Raw genomic sequence first — 15,937 nt, 5'->3', positions numbered from 1 at the left:
AAATTTCTTTGTAATTACGTACAAAGATTAAAGAAAATGATAATACATTTTTGTTTGGTTTGCAAGACAGAGATTGATGCGATAGCAGCAAAGATCGAAGGCATGACGATCGAAGGGGATGTGGACACTGATGGAACAGGCCATTTGCCAGCTGAGTTGGGAGATCTGGATTTAACAAAATCAGGTTATAATGATGATGATAATAATAATAATAATAATAATAATAATAATAATAATAATAATGTTAAAACCCTTAAGTTTAGGAAAAACTAAATTATGATTATAGGGTTAATTTCAAAACATTCAATGTCTTAATTCTCTCCATCCATGATTTAGATTTTCTCGTTTTAAACAAATTTGGTAATTTTGTTTCATTTACGTTGTGGATTTTCTTTCTTGTATTAAAAAAAAAATAAAAATCAAGGGATTTTATTTCATTTACGTTTCGGTTGTCTTAGAAAACATTATATAATGTGTTTTATCTATTTATATGATAATAAATTGTTGACGTTAGTACTTTTTTGACTATTTCTCTTGTTACTTATGTTGCTTGGACCACTGAAATAGGGTTTTTTGAATGCACCTGATCGATCACCTCTCATGTCGTATTTGGTGCTGACTTTCTTTAAATATATTTTTTTTATAATTAATATTAATAAATGAAGTAAATATCAAATACATGGGAATAAATACAAAAGTATATATAGAGAGATATATCTCTTTAATTTATAGCATGGTATATCTACAGAGGCGGAGCCAGAATATGGCTCTGCCCGGACCTGAATTTTAAATTCTAAAATTTTTTAATATTTTAAATTGATCTAAGCGACTAATATCATATTAATCCAAAATTATACAAAATTTTCATATATATATTTTTTAAAAAAATTGGACTAACCCGGGTATTTAGACATGTGGCTCCGCCACTGTATATCTATGATGAAAAACTATAGGTTGGATTTTTTTTTTAAAAAAAGATCACTATAAGTTGATTTCATTTGTATATATACATGAATATATAGTACCGATTATCCTTTTTTCTCAAGATTTTTTTAAAGGGAAAAATACATATTATTTTATTTGAAAAACAAAAATTTGATGTGGGTCCTTGATAATTGACGTACCGGGCTTGTTGGGCCTTTGATCAAGTGGCCGTCGCTACACAACAAAACATTTTCATGTCAAGTCCACCAAATTATTCTGTCATTCGAATTTATTTTATGATAATAATTTAATAAATTATGAGTTGATTTCAGTGGACAGATTTTTAACTTGGCAGAAAATTACAAATTAATTCGGTTATATATATATGTGTGTATATATTGCTTTGGTCATGTTATAAATTTAAGTATTAATCCACTGTATCGGTTGTTGTTAGTTTTTTTTTTTTTTTTTTTTTTTTTCTTTCACGTAGTGCCGATAGAATACTGACACGCATGGTGTTGGTCGACACAGTATGTAACGTTATATTAGTAATCCGGTGAAAAAATTGTTCAATTGAAATATATGGAACTAAGACTGAGATTTGACCAATTTTTTAAATTAAATAAAAAAAACTTCTCTTTGTGTGCGTGTGCGGTAGAGTCACTTTTCCAATGGTATGGCAATGGAACAAAAAATCGCCAATATTAATTAAGTCTACAAAGCAATATTAATTAATAGCATCAATTTGTCAAAAATTGTGACAGCTGCTCATTTTTCAACTTTGGTTTCAATAATATTCAAAATTCTTTCTCGGTGACCTCTTTCCTTGAAGTCAACAAATTTAATCAATATATAATGTTTTGGTCACAGCCATGTTATTATATAGATAAATAAATATGAAATTTTCTATGTAAAAAATCAATATTTTAATATATTGCGTGGTTTACATGAATACACCACGCGTAATAAACGTATCGCAGTTAAAATAATTGTAACAAATAATTAAATAATATATATATATATATATGTACATTATTCGTCAACGTAGAAAAAGACAAGCTAGAGACGAAACACCATTTCTGAATAGGAATGAATTATAAACTTTTAGCAGAATATTATTGTTGGAACTTCAACTATGGACACATTCATGCATCCATCTGATTGAAGAACATGATTATTTCATGCATTATATGTTGAATCATGGGTGGTGTGACTCGGGAAAATTGGGGGTAGAAAAGCTGCCGATTCTGACTCAGAAGATGGTCTTATTTTGTAGGTCGGTAACATGAGATCCAACGTAGGTAGCTCTTGTTGGATCCCGGTTTTCTCGTGCCCCAAACGCTGCGGAAGTTTAAAAATTTTTAGATATTGACATTCAAGATATTGTTTGATTTGGGCACTCGTATGGTTTATTGAATCAACATTCAGAGGGCGTAAAAATTTTATACCTTTGGTGATTAAGTCACTTGGCTCCAACTACGCCGGTATAAGCGAACGTAGCTCTTGATGAATCCCTACGAACTTTCTTCAATGACTCCTTTCTTTATTCTTCTAATCAGGTCCACGACTAGATGATTTGTTCCTCTTCCAAATAGCACTATAATATTTGGAAGAAGTTTTGACTTTGGAGATCAAAATCTGAGAGGCGGCTCAAAAACCCTTTTGCAAGAAGGGTGGCCGAATTTTGTGACTATTGGGAGAGGGAATTTTCGAGTTTCTCAAAGGGTGGTGGCTAGGGTTATGGCTTGATCACTCCTATTTATAATTAAGCCAAGACCTAATACACATAATTAACATTAATGGACTTGATTAATTAATTGGGCTAGTCCAACTAGTTTAATTAATTAATCAAAGTCCATTAAGAACTTTAATTATTTAGTATGTTGGATTTGTACTCCTACAAGCCCATTAAACATACTCCCCACTATATTTAATGTAATATTTAATAAACTCAATTTTTGAGCTTAATAAATTAAATACATTATAAATTCAACATTTGAATTTAATATTTAAATTATAAATTCAACTTCTTGAATTTATCACCTCCAAAATTTAATATTTAATAAACTCAACTTTTGAGTTTAATAAATTAAATTCTCAAATTTTATAAATTCAACTCCATGAATTTATTCTCTCCAAATTTTATAGATTCATAAATTCAACTTCTTGAATTTACTATTTCATAAATTCAACTCCTTGAATTTATTCTCTCCAAATTTTATTATCACAAATTCAACTCCTTGAATTTACTATATCATAATATAAATTCAATTCCTTGAATTTATTCTCTCAACGGGAACAAATGATCCAGTACTTGTGTGACCATCAATGGTTCAGGGATACAGCTAGCCGTGGGTTCACAACTCTTTGTGATTCAGAATAATATTTATTCTTATTCGGGCTTACCCTAGTTAGCCTCATTCTTTTCATCAACGCATTGATTAAGAATGTCAGAACTCGTTTCTGATTGCACCCATCGGATCATGGTAAGAGCGTCTAGTAGCATCGCCCCATAATCCCCTAGGTATCACTGATAGTGCCTGCAAGAACCAGTCGATTATGATTAACGTACAGTACGGTCCCTTCATCTCATATATCCCGATCGAATCTGCAACCATTGGTTCATCGAGGGTTGCATAATAATTCGATAACTATGTGATAACTATAAATAGTGGCATCGCATGTACGGTTGGAGAACTCCTTCTCTAACGTACATCTCATACTCTGGCCAGAGATTCCACGCACTATAATTTCATCAGATCATATAGGATATCCACACCTGCAGGTGAGCGTTGAATCCCCGACTACAATGCACTGGCTCTTATATGTGTCGCAACTGTACCCAACCTCGCCACCTGATGACTCTCCTGGAGCCGGTAAACGAGTCAAAGCACATCCCTAGCATATAGAGCCTCAGTGTTGTCCCGGGTCGTAAGGACTAATGGTGTACAATCATAACCACGGACTCATCCTCTCGATGAATGAAAACCACTTGGAAAGTCCGAGGGAGGGTTGTTCGGTATAATCATCATATAACTACACATCTGCATGTTTGGACATCTCTATGCCCTTACCAAGAAATGCAGTACACAATATCACAGATGCTAGTCGCGAGCTCAAGCGACCTTTATCCATGTTTTAGGCGGCTGAATCGACTAGGAACGAATTTAGATCATACAATGTTTACAAATGAGTTTCAACATCGAATTACGATTCATTAGTATTAAAGTATAATCAAGGACTTTATCTATGCTGATTGCATGGGTATACAGATAAAGTAAAACAAGACCATAAAAAATTAAATTATATTAAAATAAAGATTGTTTATTACACTTGAGTCAATAAATTCCCTAGCCAACAGTTGGCTTGCAGGACATCTACTCTAACAGCTCTTGCACAGATACAAACAATAAACCTCATGACTCCGACGCTCAAGTCACCACCGTAAAGAGAGAAACTCTAGAGAAAAAGATATCGATTTGTGATTATACATTAATCTTTGTTTAATTAAGTATTAAATTTAACAGATTAACAATATACTTAACATTGGACGACGCTTAAAATGTCCAATAAAAGGCGTACAAAATATAATACCTTTATATAATTTTACATGTGTCATGCAGAAGGAAAAATGTACACGTGACTCTAAACAGTAAACACAAACATTCATATGTAAATAATAATCTCTGCGTCATGTGTACATAGATTATCTGTGTGTTGACGATTTGTTGCAGATCTAAATTCTCCATGACAACATCATCAGATTCCTCGTTAACCTTGGACCTCATACGCCAACACCTCCTCGGCGAATTCACTCCCGACCTTAACCCAATCGACTTCACTTCTCCTGTCCCGGACTTCGTTTCGGGTCTAAACCAACCCGACTCCCTCGTTTCTGGAATTTTCAATCCCCCCTTTGATTTATTTGCAGCTGAGCCAAGACCAGACAAGACCATATCCAGTGCGGTGAAAGCGGTCCCCGAGACGGCCCCCGTGAGGCCGGATGCTGTTGCTGCAGTTGGAAGGCGTTACAGAGGGGTGCGGAGGCGGCCATGGGGGAAGTACGCGGCGGAGATCCGTGACCCTGCTCGGAATGGCTGTCGGGTATGGTTGGGGACTTACGACAATGATATTGACGCGGCAAGGGCGTATGATTGTGCTGCGTACAGGATGAGGGGGAGAAAAGCTATTCTGAACTTTCCGATGGAAGCCGGCAGATTTGACCCGCCGGAGAACACTGTCCGGAAGAGGAGAAGAGGTGTGTGATTGGAAGTTCGCATAATTTTGTTAAGACTTCATGCTTTTTTTCCTTTAAAAAACCTTCTCCATACAAAGCTTTCATCTGTTCTATCAGAATATGGAAATATACCAGATCAAAAAATAACAATATAGTTTCAAACTTTATGCAATATCTAAATGTAAATTATGTAATAAATATCATGTTTTGTATGGCAAGAAGTTGGTACTTGGTAGCAGAAGAAACTGCATAATTTGTGCGCGCGCGATGATATCATTTAGAATCAGTTTGGACTCCATATGTATAAAGTTCTGAATATTGAAGTCGATGATCATTTTCTGTCATTTTTTTCTTGTATGAAAAGGGTTAACGAGGAAAGATTAAGTTTGTGTTTGCACGGTAAAATCACCCCCCTCGGTGTTATAACTCTTCAGGTATAGCTGTAGCTATTAGATCAGGTAAATTTCGAATATTTTATGACTAATTATATTTTTTTCGTTGAGTAGTAGATTAAGGTCTCCAAGAATATAATATTTTTTACACTATTAATATACATATTATTATTTTAATCTTTAACTTCCACGATGCTTAAGATATTGTTTCTGTGAAGAATATGTTTCCATCGAATTACTCAAATTTTTATAAATAATTAAATGTAATGCATGTATAATTTTATTATATATATATATATATATATATATATATATAATGATTTATATTTCCACATATAATCATTCATCAAATTTGAAAAAACAAAACACATCAAATTTGAAAAACAAAAACATCAAATTAAACTACGTACATTAAATTTAGTAAAAGCAACAAAATGGGAAGCACCGAAACAACAAAGAAATGGTTACAGTTTACTCTATATGAATTAATGACAAAAGTATTCGATTTGCGGATAGAGATCATGTACACAAAAATTCCGATAATTAATTGAACAATCACGATATTTCTTTTCTGGGACTTGTTTCCAGGAAGGCCAAGATTCAAACCTCGTACCATTCGAAATTACAAGTCATCGTTTTTTAATACTGAGGTTATTATATAAGAGAATATTAGTCCCAAGAATCCCCCGGCTGTATGAATGTTATAATCAATCATCGTGTTACTGGGCTTCTATAAAAGAAAATGATCGATCAAATGTTGTACAACGTCAGCACCTTCGGAATGCATGTTCGAATCCTTGACCTATAAATCATAGACATGGCAACGTAAGAATGAATATAAGCTTGGGTATGTCCCAAAAGTTGTCGACGGTATTGATGAGAACACAGCTTAGATTTTGTAACATGGACGATTAAACTAGCCAGTCAGAAGATGTGAAATTGAGTGAACTGCGACCAAGCACATGACGGAAGGGAAAAAGGAAGGAGCAAAATGCAATGAAGTTGGGTTGAGATTTACAACGAAATCACTCAATGCGCCACCACGGTAATTAAAGCAACCGACAGGATTTCCAAAAGAAAAAAACAAACTGTAGGAGAGATGAAGCAACATATATGGCCGTGAATATATCGTACTCCATCTTGAGTGTAGGAGGGTCGTGCATGATTCATGCTCCTCAAGAATAAAATGATTCAAATTGAATTTAACATAATTTGAATCGATATCAAATAGTTTCTTTTAAAAAAAAATTATTCCAAGGAAACGTGGAAAAAGAGAATGAAAGCCACACCTGAATAACACTATGAGCAGCGAATCTCAGTCTGCTGCTGTGGAAGCTAACATCTACTTTCTCCCATGACAGCCGGGATAGGCCATTTAATAATTCTTCTGCATCATTGACGCCAAAAATGAGATAACTTTAACAAGAACTCAAAACATAAAGCCCAACTATATACCTAAACAGCTAGTTACGCAAACAAAGATAATGAAGAGAAAGTTACAAACCTTCCAGCTCGTCCAAACCATCATCTTCTTTCGGAGACTCACATGGCATATCACATGCTTTGCAGTGCTCTTCATACACAACATGAGGATATTTTTCATCTACTGAATCTTCCCACTAGAAAAACGAAACATGGCTCGTCAAGTGACTGGAAATGATATCAAGATCACACCTGCATGTTAAAGATAATACTACCTCAGGAAGTTCACTGGTGCGCCTAATTGATGAAGTTCTCCATCCCACAATATCTAAGCATTATTTGTCAGGAAGACTAGTATGTACAATTTGAAAGCTATTTTGGCGGAGGGGAGAGAGATAGGAGCTCAAAATTCTTTCAAATTTTAATATATATATTCCACTTAATTGCTCATCTTCAAACGAATTAACAAGACCTTTATATAGATACTACTTGCCTAGAAATAACCAAGAACCAATAAATCCTATTAAAAGACCACTATCTCATGTATCACCCCTTGGCCTTTCAACTACAAAAAAACTCTTGAGCTTTTATTTTCCAACTAACTTCTAAATTTAAAAACCCACCAAAAAAAACATTTAATGTTTATTCAACAAAACCCCCCCGTAAACTTAAATGCTTCTGCCGTCCGTCATGCCAATCATCTTCTTGCATTTGTCAAGAAGTATTTTTGATAGCGGTTTTGTGAAGATATCCGCAGCTTGATCCTGACTTGCCACATGCACCAATTCCACACTTCCTTCCTTCACACGATCTCGGATAAAGTGAAAACGAACGTCGATGTGTGTGCTTCTTTCATGGTTTACTGGGTTCTTTGCCAACTCAATTGCTGACTTGTTGTCAACTTGAATCACGGTTGCACCTAGTTGCTTTAGCTCCATCTCGCTCAACAAATTTCTAAGCCATATCGCATGACATACACACCAAGATGCTGCTACATATTCAGCTTCACACGTCGAGAGCGTCACGATCGGTTGTTTCTTTGAAAGCCAAGTGAATGCAGTATCTCCCATAAAGAATACATATCCCGAGGTACTTTTCCGATCGTCTATGTCTCCGCACCAATCACTGTCAGAGTAACCAACTAACTTGTATTCTTCTACTTTTGAGTAGAACAACCCCAATGACACCGTCCCTTGGATGTACCGTAGGATTCGCTTCAACGCCTTCCAATGTGAATAAACTGGCTCCTCCATGAACCGACTTACAATGCCGATACTTAAAGAAAGATCCGGCCTTGTGCATGTGAGATAGCGAAGGCTTCCTATTAAACTCCGGTATCTACTTGCATCAACACGTTCTCCTCCATCGAACTTCGAGAGTTTTGCACCTGGTTCCATTGGTGTTGATACCGGGTTGCAGTCTGCCATCTTGTACTTCTTCAAAATCTCTTTTGCATATGTCTCCTGTGATATAAAAATACCCGTCTCAACTTGTCTAACCTCCAAACCAAGAAAAAACTTCATCAAGCCCAAATCTGTCATCTCAAATTCCCGTGTCATTGTGCCCTTAAACTCTTCTATCATCTCATCATTGTTACCCATAAAAATGAGATCATCGACATAAAGAGCAACAAATAACACGTTACCTCCATTCTTCTTTGCGTAAAGAGCATATTCGTAGGGACATTGCTTGAACCCGTTCTCCTTGAAATATGAATCGATACGTGTATTCCATGCTCGCGGTGCTTGTTTTAACCCGTAAAGAGCCTTCTTCAATTTTAGCACCTTCTTTTCTTCTCCAACTTTCACGTACCCGGGTGGTTGTTCGATGTAAATATCTTCTTCGAGCACACCATTCAAGAATGCCGATTTGACATCCATTTGAAATATCGGCCATTTGAATTGAGCAGCTTGTGAAATGAGTAATCGAATTGTCTCCATTCTTGCAACATGAGCAAATATCTCGTCATAGTCAATTCCCGCCTTTAGCTTGTATCCTTCACAACAAGTCGCGCCTTGTACCGTTCTATCTCGCCATGAGCATTCATCTTTTTCTTGAACACCCACTTCACACCAATAGGCTGACTTCCTTTCGGCAATTCTGCTAACTCCCATGTGTTGTTGTGGTCAATCGCCTTAATCTCTTCGTTCATGGCAGTTTGCCACTTCTTGTCTCGTACCGCCTCTTAAAAGCTGATATTTTCAGCATCTGCCAAAAGACACACAAGGTGCACCTCATTTGTCGAATCATACAAATCTTGCAAACTTCGCATTTTGGGTTGTCTTGATTCATCTTCATTATCGGTAGTTTCAGAGTTTGTTGGTGTGCTTGTTGGTACAATGACTGATGATTCTCCAACTTTGATGATACCCTCTATCAAATTGTTCCAGTCCCACTCGCTTGCTTCGTTTACTCGCACATCACGACTCACCATCACCTTTTTGCTTATCGGGTCGAGTAGCTTGTACCCTTTTGTCTTCTCATCATACCCAATAAAAATATACCTTTTGCTTTTGTCTTCGAGCTTCGTTCTTTGTTGATCCGGTACATGTGCATAAGCCACACTACCAAACACTTTGAGATGAGAAACTGTCGGCTTTTGTCCGCTCCATGCCTCTTGTGGTGTTTGATCATCAAACTTCACATGTGGACATCGATTTTGTACATAGATAGCACATTGCACGGCTTCTGCCCAGAATTCCTTCGGCATTTTCTTGCTCTTGAGCATCGATCGAACCATGTCGAGAATAGTCCGGTTCTTCCTCTCGGCCACACCATTTTGTTGAGGAGTGTATGGTGCAGTCAAGAATCTCCTTATGCCTTGCTCTTCGCAATACTTCATAAAAGCCGTCGAAGTATACTCTCCACCTCTATCGGATCGTATGGCTTTGATGTGTCTACCAGTTGCCTTCTCCACCATTACTTTGAACTTTTTGAACACCTCGAATGCCTCGGATTTTTCTTTCAAAAAATAAACCCAAGTTTTTCGTGAGAAATCATCGATAAAGGAAATGAAGTATCTTTTACCGCTAAAAGATTCGGTGGTGATTGGTCCACATATGTCGGTATGAATCAACTCGAGAGTATGTTTAGCTCGATATTCTGCCGTCTTTTGAACCGAGGTCCTCGCTTGCTTGCCAAGCACACATTCTTCACAAAATTTGCCCTCATAGTCCAAGTTCGGCAGCCCGTGCACCATGTTCTTCTTTACTAACTTTTTTAGACCATCATGATGTAGGTGTCCAAAGCGGAAATGCCACAACGACGCCTTGTCTTCTATGTTGACTCGCAAACATTTTTCTCGCACGCTTCTCAAATTCAATTTGTACATCCGATTTTTTGCCATTTCGACTCGTGCTACCAAGCACCCTCAATTGTCTTTTAATTGGAGTACTTGGTTTTTTATGAACACCGAGTATCCCTTCTCCATGAGTTGCCCCATACTCAAAATATTGCTCTTAAGATCAGGTACATAATAAACATCATCGATTGATCCTTCCGTACCATCTTTTTGTAAATAGTGAACAGTACCTTGGCCTTTTACTTGTATCTTTGATGCGTCTCCGAATGACACGTGTCCATCCTCAACCTTTCGCATCTCCTTAAATAGGTGCTTGTGCCCACACATGTGGTTGCTAGCGCCAGTATCGAGATACCACACCGTATCGCTATCGAGAATGGTATTTTTGTAGGCCATTAAGAGTACACCATCTTCTCTTGTCTCCTCTTCCGCTACTAGATTTGCATTTTCTTCTACCCTTTTCTCGGAATAGCACTCCTTTGAATAGTGCCCATACTTATCGCAATTATAACACTTGACATTTGATTTGCACTCTTTTGCATAGTGGCCAAGCTTGCCACACTTGAAGCACTCAATATTCGAATGATTTGATCGTCCGCCTCTCCCACGACCTCGTCCTTTACCTCGCCAATTTTGTTGGCTTGACTGCCCCTTTTCCTCATAGTATCCACCTCGACCGCGGACTCTACCACCACGACTATTGCTGTAACCTCCACGGTCACGTCCTCTACTACGAATATTTTGAGTATATAAGACCTTTTCGTCTTTGATAGATACCTTGGCTTGCATCGCTTCTTCAAGAGACTCGTTCTTCTTCTTCTTGCGTTGTTCATGTGCCTCAAGAGAACTAGAAAGCTCTTCAATGGTCATCTCTCCCAAATTTTTTTGACTCCTCAATTGCACAAACGACATTCTCAAAATTTTCGGTCAGTGACCGCAAAATTTTCTCCACCACCGTTGCATCAGTTAGAGTTTCTCCATTTCGTTTAAGTTGATTTACCACTGTTTGCACACGCGAGATGTAGTCGGATACCCCTTCTGACATCTTCATCTTCAAACTTTCCAACTCGCCGCGTAGAGTTTGGAGTCTTACTTGCTTTACTCGGTCGGCGCCCTTGAACACCTTTTCCAAAGTGTCCCATGCTTCCTTCGAAGTTTCTGCACCGGCAATTATCTCGAAACCCGATTCATCCACAGCTTGGAGCAAGAAATAGAGAGCGGTCTTGTCTTTCATACGCGTTTCTTTCAACGCCTTCAACTGATTCGCGGTTTGATTGCCTGTTGCATCCGGCTCGTCATAGCCCTTTTCGACTACTTCCCATGCATCCTGCGCACCGAGCAATGCACGCATCTGAATACTCCAATTGTCGTAGTTTGATTTTGTGAGTCGTGGCAGTGGCATACCCCCTATTGATATTCTCCCGGAATTTTCCATCGGCTCTGATACCAATTTGTATAATTTGAAAGCTATTTTGGTGGAGGGGAGAGAGATAGGAGCTCAAAATTCTTTCAAATTTTAATATATATATTCCACTTAATTGCTCATCTTCAAACGAATTAACAAGACCTTTATATAGATACTACTTGCCTAGAAATAACCAAGAACCAATAAATCCTATTAAAAGACCACTATCTCATTTATCACCCCTTGGCCTTTCAACTACAAAAAAACTCTTGACCTTTTATTTTCCAACTAATTTCTAAATTTAAAAACCCACCAAAAAAAACATTTAATGTTTATTCAACATAGTACACGTAAACACTGAACAGTATAATCAACAAAATGGAGGGATGATATCTTGTTAAATATATATATAGTGCATCGAAATATACATATACATATATACCAACATAGTATCACACCCACGTGGCCAAAGGTTCAAAATCCCTATAGCGCAAAGCCCCATATATTTCATTCAGTTGATCTCAGATGCCCTTTGTTGCTTCGTGCGCGACCAACTTAATGAATGTTAGATCCCCAGTGTATAATCATAAGTTTCTTCTTCCAAATGTTGAGAGATGTTAAATATAAAACTATGGATTGTGTCAACTCCTATGAGCTTGAATTTGGTGCAAGGAGTTATAATATAATATCAGGGCCAAAATATGTTCTCCATTTTCACTGAGTCACAAATTGGTGAGATCACTTCGAGGGGAATTGTCAGAGCAATGATTGCTGCTGCCGGAGAGCAACTCAAAGATGCCACTTGAACCATTGTACAACGTAAAATATTTGAGTTACACCATTGTTAGCATAATTTTTTGTCCGACAATTGACCAGTGTAATCAACAAAGATAAGTAATGATATGCAATAATCAGTATCAAGGATACGATCATAGCCAACATTAGAATATGCCACTCGGCGTCGAAAAGATCGTAAAGCAGACCTACATGAATGAGTTGCATTACTGTAAGGCACTCAATAAAAATAGTAATCCAATGAATAACAATCATGAAACAGATATGAGTTCTTAATTAGTTCGTGTCAGTGAGATGGGAAACCTACATGAACTGACATTCTCCATTATCTTCAACCATACCCTTTAGCAAAGGAGGTTTTCCTTCATCATCATCTGTGAGAAACAGGTGTCTTCCTGTTCTCCTAAATATCAAGTGAATAACAAGGCCAGCAACTTTCTCAAATGCAGATACACCAAAAAGGAATGGTACCTGAAATAGGAAAATATCAGAACACATCGGTTGACCATGAATAAGATTTTGGTTGCTATCAGAATATTCAGAGTCCCTGGAGATGAAATAAAAAAGACTCTTTAACCTTGCTCCCCATGTTTCAATACACCCTAATTGACCATGCTTGAAGATAGAACGACAAGATCCCTGTCACCCCATGCCAACAACAGACAGATACGTGAAAAAGAAATATAATATTGCGTATCGCATATTCATGCACCAGTACAGTAATTAAAAGTCTTTCCATCTTATTAGACTTGTAGATTACACAAAACCACGTGCCAAAATGCAGTCTAGTTCCTTGAATAAAAATTGAAAAAAATGGCAGAAAATTCCCGGTCCAAAACAGTAATGTTTTCGGTTTCAGATGTTTAATCTGCTAGCCAAATTTTCAATATCCAAGGCATGTGATTGGTGAGCCATAAATTTGTGTTACGCTTCTTTGAAATTCGAAGCTGAAAACAAACATGAAGAGCAAAGTCAATGAACTTTTAATCAGTCTAACAACAATGTGGAATGATGTATCTGTTTGAAACTATCAATCAGCCCCTAAAAATTCTTCCGGACCAATGCAAGTTAGTATCAGTTTAGTCATTTGCTTCACATATCCATCATCCAAAGTTTCAAATAATATTTGACATATTAATATTGAGCTAAGGAGATTAAATGAAGTAAAAATAAGAAATTTACCTGCTTATTACCCCTAGAACCAAGATGAGGGGTAGCGACAGTAATAAAGTTCACAGGATCCAAATCCGCGATTAGACCCTTCGACCCTTCTTTACATTCATTGGTGGACACTTGTTCTATGCTCCCCCCTTTAGAAGATCTGTATAATTTCCCAATAGCAAATCTGGCCACAAGCCCCCCAACAGAATGTGCAACGAAAGAGATTTTCTTCAAACCGGGCTTCCTTTCGATTACTTCAAGGACCTAAATGGCAGGTCAAAGTTTAAACCAAAATGATGGTAGACGTCCAAAATTTATAGATGACACCTGAAGATGCTACATGGAACAAAACACAGGAAAAAAATATACAGCCTACAACTGAATGTACCTCCTCGGCCAGTCGCTCGCCCATTACATCCACACCATCTAGTGTCAACATAGCCATATTTCTTTCACTACCTACAAGGTCAATGATGCTCCAGTGAGAAGCAGACATAACAAGCCACTTTTACACAGCTGTAGAATATAACGAGGTCTATTAGGTCTTGGCAGGCTAAATAGATGTGAATTCTTCTTATTTGTTTCCTTTCGAGACTAAATTGTATCTTCTGGGAAAAAATCAAAGAATTTCAAAGTTTAACCACTTCAGTAGTTACAGAACCTAGAACTGACACCATTGAATATGCTACAGCAAGGAGCTTAATAAACAGCTTATTAAAGTATATTACAGAATGAACAAAACAATTCCAACACTAGCCCGAGCTCCATTGATCTTAGTAAAACTGAAGGGCTGGGTAGATTTGTAGCAAAACCAGTACCTGCTCTTTGCCTGTTGACGTTGGTTTGTTAACTCATAAATCATATTGGACCAAACCTAGGAAAACGATGGAGCAAAACAATTTTTTCATAACCCTCTTAATCATGACTGAAGATAAAGGCTAAAAATCTTGGAAGTATTTGTGTAAAATTCATCTTTTTTAACAACAGAAAAAGAAATGTAGCATGTTAATCCAATTTTGTAACGAAAAAGAACGAATAGCGTATGTGAATCAGATGCCACTGATTCCACTAGATAACAAAATGAAGCGATCAAGCACAATGCACAAAGGTCATAATGGGTCGGGGGACAGATGAGGTGTTACATATTAAATATTATCACATAAGATCAGAGAGAGATTATCGGCATGAGCTCTTATGGATTCCTTTTAGTGAATGGATAAGGAATTCACAATTAAAAGGTTAATTTCAGACAGCATATGATTCGAATCGCAAGCGATTAACATACAGAATTTGCCACTCACAGTGAACAAAAATTTTGTCAGGAAGTATCTTGACAAATTGCTCGGCGCCATATAATTTTTACGACCTCCTTAACACCTCTCTTCAGGCACTTGTGCTCACAGCAGCTGAAATTCTAAACGTGAAATTATGATTTATTCGTGACCAATTATCAAAAGATGAAAAAAAAATAACAAATTTGAGTAGAATATGACATTTTAACGTCTCAAATGACTTATTCTCTAAATTATGTGTTTAAATATAATGATTATATTTTTTTAATACTAAAACACTGTTATTAATATAATAGAACAGATGGGAATTTCGAAAATGGGATCTCCTGGAATGGCACAATTCACTGGCTAAGTGACGAAGCATTATACGATGTTCGAGTACGTACTAGGGTCAATGCAGATGCCAAATATAGCCAAGGCCTTTGGATAGCTGGAATTGGAGAACAAACTGTTACTTTGGAGAATCTTATGGACACTTGAATTATATAGGCATAAGGCGTCGATGTATTCAGTTCGATATATACGTGATGAAGAAAGATCTTTCGGAATGGTACATGAAGTACAAGGTTGATCTTTCACCTGTTGCCGCAGTTTATCCTGAGATGTTGGAGTGCAGGTCCAGGTCGAGTTACTCGATATTTTCGGTTGTTCGGGGTCGAGAGAGCGGAGGCGGAAGGTGATTCTTTCTTTATTTTGCAGGTTCCGGGCAAAGTTATAAGATTCAATCTTGTCTCGAAGACTTCGGAAATGTTGCATGAGTTTTAGGGGGCTGGGGTGAAAGGTGGTTTGAGACATTGGGGTCTTAATGTATTTCAATACATTGAATCCGTATGTCGTGTGTAATTATGATTTACGAGTCCTTCATTCGTCTCCCTTGTATTTTTTCCAATTTCATGTTTTGAGGCATCTCCTTTTCAAGTTCAAATGTATTGTGGAAACTAATATTTTGTTTTATAAGTATTTTTTTCCGACAATTTTAGTCATCATATCCGATTTCAGTTTCAGTCG

General features: G+C 37.0%; 2 protein-coding genes across 2 annotated transcripts; one reads left to right on the top strand and one right to left on the bottom strand.

The window, feature by feature from the left end:
• The first annotated feature begins 4,528 nt into the window (after nt 1–4,528).
• On the top strand, nt 4,529–5,406 carry LOC142533109 (ethylene-responsive transcription factor 2-like). The gene has a single exon (XM_075639750.1). It carries the CDS (start codon nt 4,672–4,674, stop codon nt 5,188–5,190), a length of 519 nt encoding a protein of 172 aa, XP_075495865.1. The 5' UTR covers nt 4,529–4,671; the 3' UTR covers nt 5,191–5,406.
• Nucleotides 5,407–6,222: 816 nt separating this feature from the next.
• LOC142533430 (lipid droplet phospholipase 1-like) lies at nt 6,223–14,985 on the bottom strand. Its single transcript, XM_075640189.1, has 10 exons — nt 14,939–14,985; nt 14,456–14,511; nt 14,026–14,092; nt 13,659–13,901; nt 12,784–12,947; nt 12,609–12,664; nt 7,251–7,303; nt 7,058–7,172; nt 6,843–6,940; nt 6,223–6,355 (listed from the first exon to the last, which is right to left on the bottom strand). Exons 2-10 carry the CDS (start codon nt 14,497–14,499, stop codon nt 6,284–6,286), a joined length of 912 nt encoding a protein of 303 aa, XP_075496304.1. The 5' UTR covers nt 14,500–14,511; nt 14,939–14,985; the 3' UTR covers nt 6,223–6,283.
• Nucleotides 14,986–15,937: the final 952 nt, after the last annotated feature.

Source organism: Primulina tabacum, chromosome 18, assembly GCF_025594145.1.
Source record: "Primulina tabacum isolate GXHZ01 chromosome 18, ASM2559414v2, whole genome shotgun sequence".
Taxonomy (NCBI): Eukaryota; Viridiplantae; Streptophyta; class Magnoliopsida; order Lamiales; family Gesneriaceae; genus Primulina; species Primulina tabacum.
The sequence above is the reverse complement of the archived record's forward strand: the minus strand, read 5'-3'. Positions and strand labels throughout refer to the sequence as shown.